The sequence below is a fragment of the Neophocaena asiaeorientalis genome, unplaced genomic scaffold, assembly GCF_003031525.2.
Source record: "Neophocaena asiaeorientalis asiaeorientalis breed wild unplaced genomic scaffold, Neophocaena_asiaeorientalis_V1.1 scaffold136, whole genome shotgun sequence".
NCBI classification, from domain to species: Eukaryota; Metazoa; Chordata; class Mammalia; order Artiodactyla; family Phocoenidae; genus Neophocaena; species Neophocaena asiaeorientalis.
The window spans coordinates 6,788,071-6,807,554 of NW_020185333.1; the positions used below are offsets into that span (position 1 = coordinate 6,788,071).

Sequence of the window (19,484 nt, forward strand, 5' to 3'; positions counted from 1 at the left end):
ACCAGGGAAAATGGAAATAACATAGTTAGAGAGAGACCTAGGTTCTACTCTTGACTTTTTAATTTACTAACTGTGGGACCAGGGGCCTCAGTTTCTTCATGTAAAGAAGGAAGCTGGACTAGATTAGCTCTAAAGGAGCCATCCAGCCCTAAAATTCTTTTCATTTTGCCACACAGCCTAGAATCAGTGTCCTGGCCAGTGTTTTCTATAGCCAGCTTCAGAGTCTCAAGGCTGTGGAAGAGTACTCCCTTCACTAGGACTGTTAGGTTTTTGTTTTTGGTGAGCCGTCAGATGTTTTAATTTCTTTTCAGGGGTTACTCATTTTCCTATGTGTTCCAGATGAATTGATAAAAACACAATACGAAGCCAAGGGGATGGATGCAAAGGGACTGCAAATGGAAGGTGAATCAGGCCTTAAGGCAGACTGAGACCAGGGGAAGCTCAGAAACCAGCAGACAGGAGCCAGGGGGTCAAAGGCAGGGCGGCCAATAGATACAAGTGATCATCGAGTCCCAGAGGTCTGGAGGCTGGAAGATACTGAGTGAATCAGACTGCAGACCAAGTGAAAGAGGCAAAAAAGGAGAATGCATTGGAAGTTCTCATAAATCACTGGAAAGGAGGCAATGCAACCCTTCTATATGTTGTCTTCTCGAAACCTACTGTCAGATCAAGAAGTAATCACAGGGCCTATAGATCATCCACATTTGAGAAACATGTAATGTGTATGTAATGTGATCGCATGTAATGTGATCTTGCTGGAGTTAGGAAGAGAAGGTTAGAGTGAGTCTACCCCATGCTTTGACCCATGGGTGACCCCTAGAACATCCTGTCTTTCTGGCGGCCTAGACCGATGACAGTCTTCAGGGTCGGTGCTCAGGGAGAACCCTCTCCTAGGAGAGAAGAATTGGGGAAGGCAGGTAAGGCTAAGTCAAAGAAGTACAGTTGACCCTTGAACAACGAAAGTTTGAACTGTGCGGCTCCACTTATAAGTGGATCTTTTTAAAGAAATACATACAATAGTACTACACAATCCACAGTTAGTTAAATCTGCAGATGCAGACCTGCTGATATGGAGGGCCTGGAGGGCCAGCTGTAAAGTTAGACATGAATTTTTGACCAAGGGGGTGAAGGGGGAGGGTGTACCCTTAACCCTCACTTTGTTCAAGGGTCAACTATAATTGTATGGGACAGAACAGTAGATCCGAGTCCAGCAACATTAGCAAAGAGAAACTTCTTTTATCATCCTCTCCAGACTAGCTGGTCAAAAGGATCTCAGATAGGGACCCTAACCATATGTAGAAATTGTGGTCTATTGGGACACAATTTATTCAGATTTGCATACACTGTCCTCCCCACCAACCTGCAAGATCCAAAACAAAGGCTTAGTGGTGCAAAAAATTAATAAACAGAAACCTCAATTAAATAGAGTCAGGAGACCAGAAGGAGGAGCTCTCATGCCCTGTGATGACAGCAGAGCCCAACAGAAAAACAAAGACTCCTCTCTTCATTCCTGGCAAGGACTCAGCCAGTGAAAAGCCATGGACTTGATTTACCATAGCCTTACCTACTTCTTTCCCGCCTATAAAACTCTCCTTCCCTTGACGTGTGAGGACTTGCATACCATGGTTGTACACCTCAAATTTATATTCTCTGCTGATCCAAAATAAACCCATCTTTGCTGGAGAAATAACTGGCAGTCTATTAGTTTCAGGTCAACAGTGGTGAGGGACAGGAAATGAAAAAAACTCAGAGAGGGAAAGAGCCCAAAGTTGTATACCAAGACAGCAAGGCAGCTCCTTTTTTGCCCTCCCTGCCAAACTAATGGAAATGTGAGAAAAGAAAGGTTTTGTCCTCTAAAAACAAATTAGTCATTTCTCTTTGGGCTTGTAATTGAACACACAAACCTACCCAAGCACCACCAAACGAGTCCACAGGGCTGATTTTTACACTCCACAATAATCATAACATACTTGGAGCATATCATGTGAGGGTGATAATGTGAGCTGATTCCTGGAGCAACATTAGGAATATGGCAATCAGAGACTATCTTGTTTTCCAAACTCTGCTCCCAAAATGTAGAGTAAGTTTTTTTGGAAAGCAGCACTGTGCTTGTACTATACTCCAGGAGGCCACTAAAGCGCTCCAGAGTCATGAATTCACATGCCAACTACAGGAGGCAAACCTGCACTGAAATTATTATAGCCAAGTCTGGAATCTCACTGCCATGGGTTAGGCTCCCATGAGCTGAAAATGCAGTTAACTGATGAATGGAAAACAGGAATCAAATGAATGAGCCTTACCTCAGATCCTGGGGACCTTGCTGAAATTATAAGGCAACTATTTTGAACTTAGGAAAAGAGATCAAGTTAGCCTGAGTGTGTGGATCATATTTCAAAATCTAACTAGAAAACCAGATTTTTCTCCCCTGTGATTAGATTTATGTATTGCAAAGAAACGAATCTTTTAGAGATACCTAGTTTGAGGTTTAGGTTTTTTTTTTTTTTTTTCTTGTAAGACAGCATTTATAATTCCAACAAATGAGGGCTATCCACAAACACCTGAAAAATCAAAACTGCAGTGGCCAGTGTACTTTAGTGCTGGTTTCTTCCCTTCCTGCTTACATTGGTCAGGCTTAATTCCTTATCATGTATTTGGGGCTGATAAGGTCTCCTTAAATTGACTGGAGATGCTGTTACGATTAGTTTTCACAAAAAGTATATGTGAAAGCCCTCTGGAAACATAAAGCAGTATAGTAATCATCACCATCATTATTACTACAATTAGAAACCTCTACCTTAAGCATGAACATATGACACCATAAGTTGGTGGAAAGATAAACACAGTGGCAGAGGGAGGTCATCTTGGTTTATCTGAAAACTTTAACTCTAGCCTATAGGCAATCTGTTTTTTTTTGATCTGCAAAAATTTCAAGAAGTGGTTTAGTGATTTTGAATTTTAAAAGCATGGGGAGAATTCTTAAAATAGATTATAAGCATAGCATTTAAAACTCAGATGTGATTACTAAACACCTGAAAATTTCTAATATCTTGGGGAAAAAAAATTCAAAGCCAATTATACTCAGGGTGGTGTAAAGAAAGGATAGTGAACTTTAAGTCATCCACTTTAACAGAAGCCAGGAGCGGCTAACAGCTGTAAAGCCTCAGTTGAGTCAATATTTCATTTATAGACATCAGCTATAAACAACTCCTGTCTAACCTTTGCCCAGGATAGCCTACACATGCTAACTGTCCTGATTATGGTTTCATTTTTCTGTCCTTATATATTTATAATATCCAAGGTAAAGTTTTAATAAGCAATGATACGGACATAGGTGAGAAAGAGGATGGAGTAAAGGGCCTAGATAATTTACAAAGCACGTAGTCACCACCTGAACAAGTAAATGTAGGGCATGTTATAAAAATAAATAACAAAAAAAGTCACTTTAAGTTACTGGTTAACTTCCAACCCTCAAATTGATTCCTTTTTTTCTGGCCATGTAAAATGAATTTGCAACTACACTAAAGGACATGCAATTTTCAGTGCATGTTCTCCACAGTTTTGTTCCATATACATTAATAGTAAATATAATTAAACATCAACAATAATAAATATTTCCAACTAAACCCTTTGGACTGCCTAGAAGACTCAAAATTGATTTGCTTTTCTGACCTCCAAAGTGCAGAAAATTAGGGCTTCAGAATATGGTATTTTTAGTATCACACCACCCACTCAAGATATCACAGTAATAAAATCATCAGGTGTTAGAAGGGAAATGAAATGTATAGATCATGTATTACTATGCCTTCTCATTCACTCCACCCCTAAACACACATATCTTACAACAGAGTACAAATGTGGACAGTGAATCCTAGTAAGGTTAAATGGTCTGTCCTATTGAAAACTGCTAATTAGTGGCAGATCTGAGACTAGCACCCAGGTCCCCTAATTCCTACTTACTTGGCTCTTTATACCACCCTGGCTATGATACCTGCTTTTCTATGAAGTAGGGTTTCATTGTTTAAAACCAAAATATTTAGAAAAGTATCATTTTAAGAAAAGAGTAACATTGTCTTAAATGCCTCTTTTAGATTCCTCTGATAGTTCATCAGTGCCTTACGTTTATTTTTAAAATACACAAGTGTGAATGTATGTCAATTTGGGGATGTTATGATTTAAAGCTGAGAGCAGCACAACAATTCATATTTTGTTTTGCCAGCAAAGTGCAGAAATGATACTCCACAGAGGTTGTAAATGTGAAGTAACAAGCCAGAAAAGAGATGTACTGCTGGCATTTTCTATAAAAGCAAAACGACACAAAAGCAGTCATGCAGCTCATGTGAACTGTGCCTACCAAACAACAGAAGTTCAGGTTTATAATGAACTCAAATTTGAATATTTTTCACAAATGTCTTTCAAACATGATTATTTTTTTATAAATGACCTAGGCCACATGTGCATTTTAATTTTTTCCCTCCTTTTAACAAAGAAATGAGGGTACATTTGGAAATCAAGAGAATGGACTTGTTCATCAAGTTCCCCGTAAGTAAATCAAAGGGGTAATAAATCAAACGATGATCACTACGGTCCCTTCTAGTTTTCAAATGAAGTGACTCCTCATTAAGCACTACAAAAATGTTCAGCTCTTCTAAAATATCTAAACGGAAAAGATAGCATCAGTGGGAAGAATGGAAGGATGGCTCCTTACCACCACGAAATCAAAATTCACCTAAGGGTTCAATATTTAAGAAGAATTAAAGTCACAAATAAATACGACTGTGGGAAATTTTGAAATAAAATCTGTACCTATAACATCATACCAGTCAATATGGGACTTTTCTTTGGCTACAATAAGCCTCGGGGACATTCCATTTGATCACAGTTAGAGGAAGTGGGAGGTGGGCTACGAAGGAAGTTCAGGTCAGGAACCATGTCTGCAGGGCACCCACGTCCAACAAACCAGGAGAGCCCCATGCTGCCCTGACTCCCCATGAGCACCCGCCTGCAACGTGAGCTGCAATACTGAATATTTTTCAGTTATGAAAACCTCTAATTTCTGGTTCAAAGCTTACAAATCCCCCTTTCACAAATTAAACTCCACAGGACACACAGCCTGACTCTTAGTAGGATCAAAAATCTATCAGTTTTGATTTGAAAATTAAAAATAACCCAATTATGAACACTCAGGTCTAATGCCGTTGGTTAAACCTATATAAATTATGCCAGTTTAAACCTACAAAACTTATGCCATTTCCAGCACAGACTACCTGAAATGATACAATGAATGTTGCTTCTTTTACCTTCTGTAGGGTGAATGGCATCCAAGAAGAGTTGCTTGTTTGACCATTTATCCCCACTTCCTAAAAAAACAACAACAGAAAAGGAAAGTGAAACTCTACCCCTAGTATAGACACATACACTATAAAAATAAGACAATACACAAAACCACTTCAATAAAAAGCATTATCACACAAATGAAGCAGAATTTTACTTCAACTACTTAAGTCTCAAAACTGCATTTGCCAACTAAAATAATTAGGCCATATAGGAAATACATTAAAAGTAAACAAGTTTGCCTTTTTAAAAATATGTTGTTGGATAATTTCTATGACTTTAATCAAGATAACCTGAAGATTGGTTAAAAGGTAAGCATAAAAGCTGACATTTTACCTAAAGAGTGATCTCTCTCCACTGGAAGCAGAGAATAAATATTAACATACAAAACAAAACTAGGAGGCTAAAGTGGAGGTGAAAATAAAACCCAAATTAAGCAAAAGGTTACACACAGGAACACAGAGGCACGTATGTCTACACATGGAAGACAGCTGCATTTAAAGCCTCATTCCAGAAACACGAAAGGCTCCACATCTGGCCATGCAAGTAGGATGCAAATGGGCATCAGGCTCATGGCAGTCACGACACTAACATGCAGGAGATGCTAGAGAAAAAGCCTGACTTCCAGGACACGTGGCTATACTGAACCAGATGGGATTTATCTTCTGTGTGAAAGAACAATAGGAGCCTGACCTGTGAGAAGAGACAAATCTTCAGATGAGCCCTGAAGAGGTTCAAGGGCCTATCCAGATCATAAAAACGAGACAGATGCTCAGAGTAAAGGGAGGGTTGAGTGCGTATACTTCTAGTGCCCTCTGGAAATAACAGTTATGTGACTGAAGGCGGTGGGAAGAGTCTGACAAAGTATATAAATAGAAAAAAAGAAGATAGATAGGTTACAATGTAGGAGTGGAATCCTCCTGGACAAGAATCCTCAAGTGTCAGAGAAAGCATAGCAACTGTGGGACTTTCATAGGCATATGAAACTGGTAAGATTTCAGGAGGCAGGAAAATGTGGTCCTGCTATGAAGGCTGCCAAACATGAAAAAAACAAGAATAGTCAAAGAAAATAAGTGGAAAAGAGCTCAAGAAGACTAAATTAGAAAATGCACCAAATACAAATAAAAAGAAGCAATTTCAGGATTCATATGGAACTCTGAAAATAGAGACAAACATGGGATTTCAGTAGGAATCCAAGTGAAGAAGATCTCTCTTTGCAATTAGCTGCAGAATCTAGAAACAATGAATGTGCCTGCGTCAGGAGCGGATGACATTGAAGCAAGCAAAGGGGAGGTAGAGGCAAAGGCGGTGCAGTGAAGCATCATTCAAAGATGAATTCACAATGGACGTGGCCAAGAAATCTTAATGGAGGATGGAAGGCACCAATACCTTTTTCCGGAACATTAGGCTTCTCCTTTTTGTGCTTATATTTGCTGACAATTTTGTGGAATAAGTTCTTTTTCTGAGACTGGAAAGGACCTACAGACAATATTAATATAAATATATTTAAAATTCACAATGTTTCATAAAAAAATACTGTGTTTCTAAACAATTACACCCTCCCCCAGCTTGTGGAATAAGCAAACTGATTCACAAAAAATGTCATCTTGCATCTTTTCTCATCTAACTCGCGCTTAGCGTCCTTCCCTAGACTTACTGAAAAACCAGTGAGATTTTCCTTATAAATATATTGGACAGAAGCCTCCATTAGGGCTGGGACTCCCTCAGCAGAAACTGCAGATTTAGTGACTAGAGACAGACCACAACCAGTAACAGCAGAGTAGATGTAGTCTGTAATAAAGAAAAGGTTTTACTTTAGATTCCTAAATACCATGAAGGAAAGGATGGCACTGGCATTTCATCTCTCCTAAGAAACTGATTTTCACAAGGACAGCAGTTTGAGGACAACTTTTGGGTTGGCCTGACAGCTTTCTAGCCTATTCTGAGGATATTCTAGGAGGAAAAAAAGTGATTTAAAAATAGAAAAATATTTGCCCAAACTTTTTTTTGGAGGGTGGCGGGGGTAGGGGAGTGGGGAGAAGTCTCAGACTGTATCTTAGTTTTTTCACATAAAGAAAAGAGAATTGGGATTTTTCAGTCACCCATCAGAAAGGCCAGCCACAGCACTGACCTCCAAAAAGCAGGTTGCTTTCTACACTTGACTGATATTCCTATGTGAAACTGACATTTTCCATAACTTCTGTTTCCTCGTGTGTAAATGGGGATAATAATAGTGCCCAAGTCACAGGGCTGAAGGGAGAATTAAAAAATTAGAAGCTCTAGGGCTTCCCTGGTGGTGCAGTGGTTGAGAGTCCGCCTGCCGACGCAGGGGACACGGGTTCGTGCCCCAGTCCGGGAGGATCCCACATGCCGCGGAGCGGCTGGGCCCGTGAGCCATGGCCGCTGAGCCTGCGCTTCTGTAGCCTGTGCTCCGCAATGGGAGAGGCCACAACAGTGAGAGGCACTTGTACCACAAAAAAATAAAATAAAATAAAATAAAAATTAGAAGCTCTATAAGCTGCTCCTGCTGCCAGTGTCTGCATCCACATGCCCTGCCTTCCTGCCAGAGGTAAACTATCTGTGCTCCTATCTAAAGTATACAATAAAATGGTTTTTATATTCACAAATATTTGCAGCCACCATCAATTTTAGAACATTTTTACCACCTCAAAAATAAATTCCATATTCTTTAGCTATCACCCCTCCCGACATCTGTATTCTCCCTATCCCAGACTGCCCTGGCTAGAACCTCCACTATAATGTTGGATAGAAATGGTGAGAGTGAACATCCTTGTCTTTATTCCCTATCTTAGGGGGAAAGCAACAAATCTTTCACCATTAAGCATAATGCTAGTTGTGAGGTTTCTTTTTTTTTTTTTGGTGTCTTTTATCAGGTTTAGTAAGTTCCCTTTTATTTCTGAGTTTGTTGGATGTGAATCATGAAAAGGTGTTGAATTTTGTCAAATGCTTTTTCTACATTTTCTGCGTCTATTGAGATGATCCTGTGGATTTTTCTTTGTTGTTGTTTTACTGATATGTTAAATTACATCAACTGATTTTTGGATGTTAAACCAACCCTGTATTCCTGGGGTAAAATACCAATTGGTCACGGTATATAATTCTTCTTATATCAATTCACTTCGTTAGTATTTTGTTAAGGATTTCTGTGTCCATATCTGTTAGAGATAGTGGTCTACAGTTTTTCTTTTTTGTGATGTGTTTGTCTAGTTTTTTTTTTTTTTGAATCTTTTATTGAAAAAAGAAAATATTTTTACTGATATAATCTATAGTTTTTCTTTTTTTTTTTTTAACATCTTTTTTGGGGTATAATTGCTTTAAAATGGTGTTTGTCTAGTTTTGACATTAGTATAATACTGGCCTCATAGAATGATTTGGGAAGTGTTCCCTCCTCTTCCATTGTTATGGGCAAGCTTATGAAAAACTGGTATTAATTCTTTAAGTGTTTGGAAGAATTCAGTGGTGAAGCCATCTGGGTCTGGTACTTTTTCGATTACTAAATTCAATCTTTACACTAGCTATAAGGTCTATTCAGATTGTCTACTTCTTCTTAAGTCAGTTTAGGTAGTTTGTGTCTTTCTAGTAATTGTCTGTTTCATGTAGGTTATCTAATTTACCGGCATATAACTGTTCATAGTATTCCTTTATAATCCTTTCCAGTTTTGTAAGGTCGGTAGTAATGGCCCCTATTTTATTTCTGATTCTAATGATTTGAGTCTTCTTTTTTCCTTGGTCAGTCTAGCTAAACATTTATCAAATTTGTTGTTCTTTTCAAAGAATTAGCTTTTGGTTTTAATGATCTTCTCTATTGTTTTCCTATTCTTTAATAAATTTCATTTCATTAATCTCCTCTCTAATCTTTATCATTTCTTTTCTTCTACTTCCTTTAGGTTTAGTTTGTTCTTCTAACAGTGTCTCAAGACAGGTTATGTTATTGATTTGAGATCTTTCTTCTTCCTTAATATATGCATTTACACCTATAAATTCCCCTCTAAGCAATGCTCTGGCTGTATCCTACAAATTTTAGTATGCTGTGTTTTCATTTTATTCATCTCAAAGTATTTTCATATTTCCCTATTGATTTCTTCTTTGACTTATTGGTTATTTGGAGTGTGTTGCTTAATTTCCACATATTTTTGAGTTTTCTAAATTTTTTCCTGCTGTTCATTTTTAATTTCATTCCACTGTGGTCAGAAAACATAATTTGAATTATTTCAATCCTTTTAAATTTACTGGTTTGTTAAATGTCCCAGCATACTGTGTATTCTGGATACTGTTCCATGTCCACCTGAGAAAAATGTATACGATGCTATTGTTGGGTGGAGCATTCTATATATATCTGTTAGGTCTAGCTGTTGTATAGTGTTCAAGTCTTCTCCTTCTTTGTTGATATTTGGCCTTCTTGTTCTATCAAAACTATTCTTTTTTCCATATCATTGCTCACCTTCTGATACATTATATACTTTTCTTATTGTTTAGGCTTGTTTATTCCTGGTAGTCCCACTAAAATGTAACCTCCTTGGCAGCAGGGTTCTTTGTTTTCATTCACAGATATATTCTACATGCCTAGAGTGGTGCTTAACACTTGACTGATTCTCAACAATACTGTTGCATGCACAAATAAATAAAGCTCTTAAAACACTGATGGCATCAATAAAGAGCTCAAGAAATGACAGTTTTTGCTATTATTACTGATAACATAAAGGTGTACAAGTGTTTTTTGATGACTACACCAAGTCATCCTAAATAACCCATAGCAAATACTTCTGAATTGGGTGGTGGTGATCTGAAATGGAAACAGAAAACACTTCTTATTTGTTTTTGGGGGGAGGTGGGGCGGGGGAGTGAGCAAAAAGGGAAAGAAAATAAATTTAAGAAATACAAAGAAAAGATATCATGTATACAATCTATACTAATATTATAGGTATTCTCTATAGTCCATTTGCAATTACTCATATGTATTTTATACAATCTAGGAAACTGCAGGCCAGGGCACATGAATGACAGATACACGGGTAATCACAGAACACAGAAGAAGAAGAAAGCAGAAAAACAATTCTGAGACTTCTCAGGACCATAAGGATCCTAGTGATTTACCCACAGGAAAATAATTTAATAATAATAAGCTATTGCCTCACAGGGAGTATGATTTCTGTGTTCATCACTGTGTGTGAGGACAATGGGATAAGGAAGTGGTTCACAGAAGCAAACTGATTTGATGTATGGAATGGGTTAAGAAAGAAGAATAGAATATATATTTTCAGACCAAACCATACTCAGACAAATCTAAAAAGTATAATTTAAGGACAAAACTAAATATAGAGCTTGCCAATTTTAACATAAAAAAGAACATCCAGGGTGGTTTAGTACATAGAAGAGCTCCTGTAAACTTATATTTTTAAACCTCCTTGCTGCTAGCCATCCCCAAACTATAACTATAAAACAAATCTAAGCAAATGACAAGTTCAGATAAAAAAGAAAGTGACAAACTTGAAGGAGTAATAGATAAGATATGATGGTATTCACTGAAAAGCAGTAGTTTTAGAGTCAAGAAGTGAACAATTTGATTCCTGCCCACCAGAAATTTTTCCATAGTTAATTATTCTATTAACATAGAAATGTCCATGGAGGGAAAAGGTAGGAAGTCAAAAGCAGAGAAAAGAGTTTTAGAAGGAATCATTCAGAAAGCAAAGAACTGGCAACTGTCTTTCACTAAAACACCATCTCATGTTTCCATGCCATCTCATCTCATCTTCCTACCAAATTTCTTTAAAGACTGTATCAGCTTCCACTTCCTTATGACAAAATCACCTGTTGCTGGCATATAAACTAGCTTAGGACTCCACTTACATTTTGGGGCTGGATGACCTGTGTTTTGAAGGTATCAAACTCTTTGGCACCCCAACTTCACAGCTGGGTAGAAAATAGCAGAGACAAACCACAATCTGAGAGGGTAAGAAGGGTGCCATAGAGACATTAACAATAACTTTTCCAAAACATTAATGTTGTTCATGGTTTGCTGAAAAATGGACATGTTTTGGCTGAGAAGTGTAGTGACATAGGAGCCATTTCAGTATTAGCATGGTATGAAAACTTTTCAAGGTCAGCAAGTAAGGTGAATTAAGCGAACCTTGCTCTGGAGAACTATTATAGGAAACAAGCGTTCGGCATAACTAGAATGGTGGTGGCTTAATGTCCAGTTTCTATAGTTTCATGTTTTTAAGCTATAAAAAGGGAAGAAGGTTTATTCTAAGACTAGGCTGTCATTTCTGTAATGAACACATAAGTGATGAATGACCAGTGAAACAACAAATTCCTTTGCAATAATTTATAGCAGAGCTTCCCTGGTGGCCTAGTGGTTAAGAATCTGCCTGCCAATGCAGAGGACATGGGTTCGAGCTCTGATTCGGGAAGATTCCACATGCCGGGGAGCAACTAAGCCCGTGCGCCACAACTACTGAGCCTGTGCTCTAGAGCCCGTGCTCTGCAGCAAGAGAAGCCACCGCAACGAGAAGCCCGTGCACCGCAATGAATAGTAGCTCCTGTGTACTGCAACTAGAGAAAGCCCATGCGCAGCAACAAAGACCCAACACAGTCAAAAATAAATAAATTTATTAAAAAAATAATTTATACCGAAGTGCTCCCAGCTGCTTGGCATATGAATCTGTGGACTGGAGTAAGTTCAAGTAAACCAGCCACAATCAAGTTAGGATTCACTGAGGGGAAGGGGTCACCTTAGTGCGCTAGACATACATGCCTTGTTTAAAAAAAAACTCAGGATTATACTAGGTATAGCTTTGATACATGCAAATGTGCTGTCACCACGTTCAAGGAAATGTCTGGTGGCAGTGAAGACTCAGTTACATGGCGAAAAACAGAGTTCTGCCCAACCTGGAAGCTATCACTTCCTGATAGGAAAGGATGGCCTGGCTTTCATCACATTTAAGCTCTTGAGCACAGAAAGTATCCTCAGGTTGGCTCAAACCCAAACAGGGGTTTCTGTCCTCAGTCTTTTATTTTGTAAACCTGCTTCTTTTATTCCACTGTGATTTTTAAAAATCTCAAATCCTTAACCATTTGAAATTTCAATCTTGCAGTGTAAGTGTGAATTGGAAAAAAAAAAATGAGGAAGACCAACAGTATGTTTGTTAATGGGCAAAAAACAATGTGAAAAGATAAAGAAATAAGGGAGGAGAAATTAAGTCAAGGGTCAAGCTCAGGCATAATTTAAACACTCTAAATTGAACTCAATTAACTTTTTCTCCATGACCCTACTTTGCTTGAAAATTACTATTTTACAGAGCACTCCGACTTCTGAAACTTTTGTAAAAAGTGCTTCATACATTAAGAGTAAATACACACTTAAAATAATGTGTCAAAACAAACCTCTTAAGAAGTTACAATTAAATTTAGATTTATAATTCAAAGCTTTCATTTGAATATATATAAGTAACTGTGGGAGAGAAACCAGAAAACACTATAGGAATGGGCTGCTTCAGCTGACCTGCATTGTGAGTTAGATGGATTGTAATTTCCTGGATAATTTGTTCTTAGAAGCAAAGGGAAATTCTATTCCTAAATCATCTATATACTAAGCCTACTATAATGTAGTCTGAGTCTCGTTGGAAGAAGGTGACAATTATTTTCATCCCTTTTTAATGTAAAGTTTCTGACAAGACCTATTACATAGACATAAGGGACAGGGCAGAGATAGTGGACGGGACGATGGAAAAGGGGAAGACTACTTAGAAATACAGATATAAATAAGAAGACCACTGGAAAAACAGAATTGTTAAGCCCAAGCAGGTGCTATGATTTTGAGATATGTAACTATATAAATCATTTTCCTCTAGAAATTACATTTCATAAAAATTCTATACATATAACCTGGAGGAGCTAAAGAAGTACCTAGTATAAGGCAGGGAAAAATTGTAATAAGTGTTGAATAACAAATATAGGAGAAAATAAAATACAGACAAATGGCAAACTGTGGGAGAAAAAATGGGGTTTCCTATGAATACTCGCTCCTTTACTAAAGAACTAATGATCTCACTCACAATGTTTGCTTTGAACGATTCATTATGTAAAGATGCAAAGGGTCTAGACTCCAAGAAAACAATCTCCTCTATCCTCTAAAGATCAGGCAGTTACAGCACAGCTGGTATGATAATTTCATTAATAACTTGTAGGATAGTACACTGGCGCTGCTAATGCCAAATTACAATCAGCCACAAATACTATTTCTTTAGTTTGCTAAATAGAGAATATATTATTTAATTTCTGCTTTATTTTAATCACATTTTGCTCCACAAGTCGGAATGCAGAGCAAAATCTAAAGCCTTGACAGACCTCCTACCTATGTAATTATTGATATACTGTATAAGAACCAGGGACTTTGTGGCTTGAGAGGCATAATGGAAGAGTTAAGGTGATATTGTATAAAGTATAACCCAAAACTCCAAAAAGCTATTTCATAGCAAAAGAAATACTGTTAATCTCAGCCAGGAGAGGAAAAACATATAACAGACAACCCAGACCCAAGAGCAGGTCTCGTGAAAATACATTCTAACTTCAGGGTTTTACAGCTTTACAAAGATAAATCTACTGTTACTGTCCCTGAAGGATAATTTGGCCAACTTCAGAGCTCTAAAATGAATGTCTCCAACTGCAAGGAGTGGAGGAAGAGAATACATCCTGTACAGCAATCAGTTAAGTTCCATTTTATTAGCTTGTCAGGTATTTATCAGCAACTTTAAATCCAAGAATTATGGGGCTGATGATACCTGGCATCTTTGGGCTCATGGACTACTTTACCTATTCCTAAATATCTCCAGGGCACAAGGACTGTCATTTCATTTGGCAATCTATTACAGTGCTCAGCTACCTACCTGTCAACAAGCTGCTTTATTTCTTTCCTGTGTATCTTGGGAGATCTCAGAACAACCCTATTTTATTTTCCCAGATGAGCAGGCTTGGTGATGCAACGTTTCTTTTTTAGTTCTTTATTCACTAGACTTGTTTTTATTAACCACAGTGGAAAGCCAAGCTAATTCTAAAATCACTTTTACATTCTTCCCTGCCTTTAATCATGAAGGGAGAATATTTTTCAACCTTTCAGATTCATCCTGAGATACAGGTCTCCTCAGTTGTTTCAATTCCAGTGTACAATGGGGGTTTTAGGTCTTGAGGGAAAAAGGTTTAGGTTTCTTCAGACATAATCTTTCCCTAGATATATATACCTTATATACTTTCCCAAATCCATGAAATTATATATCCTCGTTAACATTATCTTTGATCATTATCCATGATTGCTAGATTTGGGCAAGATTTATGTAAAGATATATTCATAATCTATCCAACTAAAAAACACACACACAAAAGAATTAATCTGATTTGCCATAAAGCAAGCAACAGGTAGCCTCTTTTACAGGGTAATTTTGAGAAATCTACCAAATCCTGCTCAGAATTCGATCCTGGAAATAACAAAACCTTGGCCACACTAGTTCTTCATCTCTCCATTCACTACCCTTATAGGAGAGCTACCAAAAGAAGTCTTTCACATCTGTATGGAAAACTAGAGGTATATTTGCCCATCAACCTTTAGACCTAAAGTAAAATCAGAAGACGAGTTTCTCACTGGGAGCAATACTGTCATTTAGGGTAGGACAATTCTTCATTGTACTTGAATGTCCTGGGTGGGTTTGGATGTTTAGAACCCCAGCCCCTGCACCACAAATGTAATGGTGGTCCCAGGTGTTGAGACCACTGAAAAGGCACCCCCCCCCCACTCTTTAAAACCCCTCTAAGGGGCTTCCCTGGTGGCGCAGTGGTTGAGAGTCCGCCTGCCGATGCAGGGGACACGGGTTCGTGCCCTGGTCTGGGAAGATCCCACATGCCGCGGAGCAGCTGGGCCCGTGAGCCATGGCCGCTGAGCCTGCGTGTCCGGAGCCTGTGCTCCGCAACGGGAGAGGCCACAACAGTGAGAGGCCCACGTACCGCAAAAATAAATAAATAAAACCCCTATAGGAACTACAGTGTTGCCCCTAATGAGTGCTGAGATCCACCCAAGTCACACTGATAATTTAAAAAGCTTCTTTGATATACACAGAGGAGAATCTGATATTCTTGAAAACACAGCATTTTTCTAAATTTAACAAAACCAATAAAAATTATATTGCCGGAGTATTACAGGGAGTTTTATTTTCATTTGATTCACACTGCCAGTAAAGAATAGAGTCTCCCTATTAGGTGAATGGAAGGATTTCACTACCCCAGAGTCCAACCTGTTGCAGACAGACAGGGAACAGAAGAATTAGGCTCAGCCAGCAGTTTCTGCTCAAGAGAAGCTCAACATTCCCAATCTGAATTCTGGAGAGCAGGAGGTCAAAGACCATGTATAACACTTTCAAAAGAGCTACACACTTAGGCGCAAATGTATAGGCTGAGATGCCAAAGGACAAAGGCTGAAGAGACTTAGGAAGGAAAGAAGAGAGAGAGAAGCAAGGCAGGAACCAAGATAATCTTGGAAAGCAACCTGAAATTCCAACTCGCTGCTTCAACTGTAAACCCAGTTACATTATCTAAAGGGAGCTGCAGACGCTGAGAAGAGGCTTCAGTTAGATTCTGACCACACTGCAGGAAAGTACAGCACATATCTAACCTTTGCTGGTTTTAGTCGGTTCTGAGGACATATTTCCAGTCTTCTTCTTTTTTCTTGGGACAGGTACACATTTCCGGTCAAATGTAACAGGACTATACTGAGGGAGGCTGTTGAATTTCTTTTCAAATTCTTCATCCAGCTTTGCTGAGCTAATAAAAGAGGGGAGGGGATAGAATCAATCAGCACATGATATAAATATTTAAACAGAAAATGATCTAAGATATATTTAAAGATATTCCATTTGAAAATGGGGTCCCTAAGAATTAGAGCATTATTAATAAATTCTGTGCAAGGACAAAAAACATCTTTTCAGAAATGCTTGAGATTTACCAACACAATTTTCTTCATAAACTCATACAACAGGTTATTACCTTAGAAAAGTAGAAACATTATATAAAAATAGCAGAATATTTTTTAAAGTGGAGAATTTGCTGTTCTTTCCATTGGCGTGGGAATTTTTCATTAAGTTCAATACAAAGCATATTCCATCCAGACAAGTTTCTCATTCTAAATATTCTCGTGTGTGTGTGTGTGTGTGTGTGTGTGTGTATGTGTGTATGCAAGCTTACTGACAGTATGGTATATTGGTAATTTTGTAAGCTTAATTTAAAAAAATTATTGACTAGTACGTGATTAAAATATACACACACAAAGAAAATGCAAACAAATATTCTGAATATTCGAAAAAATTTCTGGGCAGTTGACCAGGATGAGGACAAGACACTCAATGAAAAAAGTAAAGCCAATTTTCAAAGAACACAACTGGCAGAGAGGCAACATTGCCTTAACGCAAACCACAAATGACTTCATAAATGCCACCAGCAAGCCACCAGCAAAGTTGGGAAATCCTTGGGTTGCTTTTGACTGTCTCTAAGTCCCCCTCACAGCAATGGCAGTATGCCTGCTGGATCCTAGGCTAGCTGCTGGCTTTCATTTATAGTGAGACTTATTAGCTAAGATGCAACCCAAACAGATGGGAGAAGCTGCAGAACTGCTGTGCTTGGTAGATGGAAAATGGAAAGCGTACTGAGAAGAGAGCAGCTTTGAGTACCAACTTACAAGAAGTTAACGTGTTAGGCTGCTACCTGAGGGATGTCCTTGAGGTGTGTCCACTTAAGACTATTCTCAGTTTTGGAGAAATGTACAGGAATTGGGAGCAGAGATAAGACAGTCAGATGACCATCAGAATGGCCAACTGAAAAAGGCCACTACTAAGTTCTAACAAAGCAGTGAAGGGTGGTGGGTGGGAATGATGTTCCTCCCTTAATAAAACTGTCTTTTCTCATTTCAGTTAATAAATATTTATACTAATGGAAAATCAGATACTATCTGATACTAAACAGATGCTGTCAGAAAGCTATCTATAAGTCGTAAATTTTTCAGATACTCTGGATAAGCAAAAGAAAAATAAGTAAATGCAAGCTGTAACTCCTTAGGTCCCTTCTTTTTTCAACTAGAATAATTACCTATGTTTTTCGTGGAGAAGTCTATAAAAGTAGAACTGCCAATACTGAGTGAATTTTCCTTGGCTATAGTTAACTAAACAGGGAGCACACTTTCTGCAATAAAAAGGTTTAAAATGCTCATTTAGAAATCTCAGAGAAGACTGACAGGATCTGGCATTTTTCACTGCTCATGAACTATGTTGGCATGTTCCAAACAAAGCAAACCCAGATAGCCTGATTCTGATAGGCCAATTTGTATAGAAGGTAGAAGAGGAAAGATCAGAGTTTTATCACCGATTTAGCCTGCAGAAAACCACACTCCCAGTTAAATTCATGTGGCTTCCTTAGAAATGATTAAAACAAAAAAAAAAAACCACCCCACATCCCAATCTCTTTTCAGGAACAGATTTTCAAAAGATTGTTTCACTTTTCTTCTTCCTCAAAGAAGACTGGTAAAAATCTCTCTCTCATAGCTTCAGCAGTTTTGAATGGAAGCACCAGAGAACTTTCTGCTGGGGAGCCTTCATGCCTGCTTAACTCCCCTGGCCTTCATATTGTTTACAACAAGACCTGCTTCCTTCTCAGTTTGCAGACCCACAGGGCACTGGTAGTTCCAGGAGATATAGAGCACTGGTCCTGATGCTCAATTGTCACTTTTTAAGAAAACCATGCAAATACTTTTGTATTTGACAATGACAAATGTGAGTATTTTCATGTCATTCTTTAAGCATAATGTCAGCAAAACTAATTTGAACTACTTTGGACTTTTAAAAACATTAGAAACAAAATATATAAAATTATAAATATATCATCTCGATATATATAATATTGAGGAATCACCATCACAAGAAATAATTTCCACCCTCCCACTGTATGATGAGGGCCTTAAGCTTAACCAGACCTTAAAGCACTGTAACGTCCAGTTGAAAAAGTACACTATCCCACAAAAAGAAATGCAAATATTTATGGATAAACCAAGTGCATAAAATTTGCATGCCTCTAACATACTTATGAAAAAATATGGAAAATATATTAAAATGTACTTATTTCTAGTCAATGTATTCTTTTCAAAGTGGGCTAATGAGAAATCTCAAAGGAATTTTAAAGCAGTACAACTGAATATACAGATGATTTCTTCACCAATATAAAGCACTGAATCTCCTAACAAAATGCTTTCTGTTAAGATTGGTATTAGGAGTCTGTTTTATATAATAAAAAATGAAATAATTCTTTTTTTTTTTTTTTAGAGTTTTATTAATTAATTAATTTTTGCTGTGTTGGGTCTTCGTTTCTGTGCAAGGGCTATCTCTTATTGTGGTAAGCGGGGGCCACTCTTCATCGCGGTGTGCGGGCCTCTCACTATCGTGGCTTCTCTTGTTGCAGAGCACAGGCTCCAGAAGCGCAGGCTCAGTAGCTGTGGCTCACAGGCCTAGCTGCTCCGCGGCATGTGGGATCCTCCCAGACCACGGCTCGAACCCATGTCCCCTGCATTAGCAGGGAGATTCTCAACCAAGGGAAGCCCTTTTTAAAAATTTTTTATTATTATTTTTTTTGTGTGGTACGCGGGCCTCTCACTGTTGTGGCCTCTCCCGTTGTGGAGCACAGGCTCTGGACGTGCAGGCTCAGTGGCCATGGCTCACGGGCCCAGCCACTCTGCGGCATGTGGGATCTTCCCAAACCGGGGCACGAACCCACGTCCCCTGCATTGGCAGGTGGACTCTCAACCACTGCGCCACCAGGGAAGCCCATAAAAAATGAAATAATTCTTAATGATTTTATCTTGATGTATGCTCTTTCTTGATACTGCATTTTAATACATAATTAATTGCTGAATATTCTCTGTATCAAGAGAATACTTAATCTAATATTTTAATCTCAGAGCATTAGAACATGGTTTACACAAAACAAAGTCAGAGGTAGAAACATAATTTTATCTACATTTTCAGTTGTCATCATTTTATAAACATGTGCATAACCTTCAGAAATATTAAATGAAGTACATACAGTATGTAAAATTAGCAAAGTATAAA

General features: G+C 38.2%; 1 protein-coding gene across 6 annotated transcripts in view; it reads right to left on the reverse strand.

Annotated features, from left to right (window-relative positions):
• BBX (BBX high mobility group box domain containing) overlaps positions 1 to 19,484 on the reverse strand; it is a 282,225-nt gene that overhangs the window by 15,099 nt on the left and 247,642 nt on the right. For all 6 annotated transcript variants that reach the window (XM_024735310.1, XM_024735315.1, XM_024735312.1 and 3 more), the window contains 3 exons: positions 16,010 to 16,158; positions 6,721 to 6,810; positions 5,298 to 5,357 (listed from right to left, as the gene is read on the reverse strand). In XM_024735310.1, the coding sequence (XP_024591078.1) occupies positions 5,298 to 5,357; positions 6,721 to 6,810; positions 16,010 to 16,158 (299 nt within the window). The remainder of the gene's footprint in view (positions 1 to 5,297; positions 5,358 to 6,720; positions 6,811 to 16,009; positions 16,159 to 19,484) is intronic.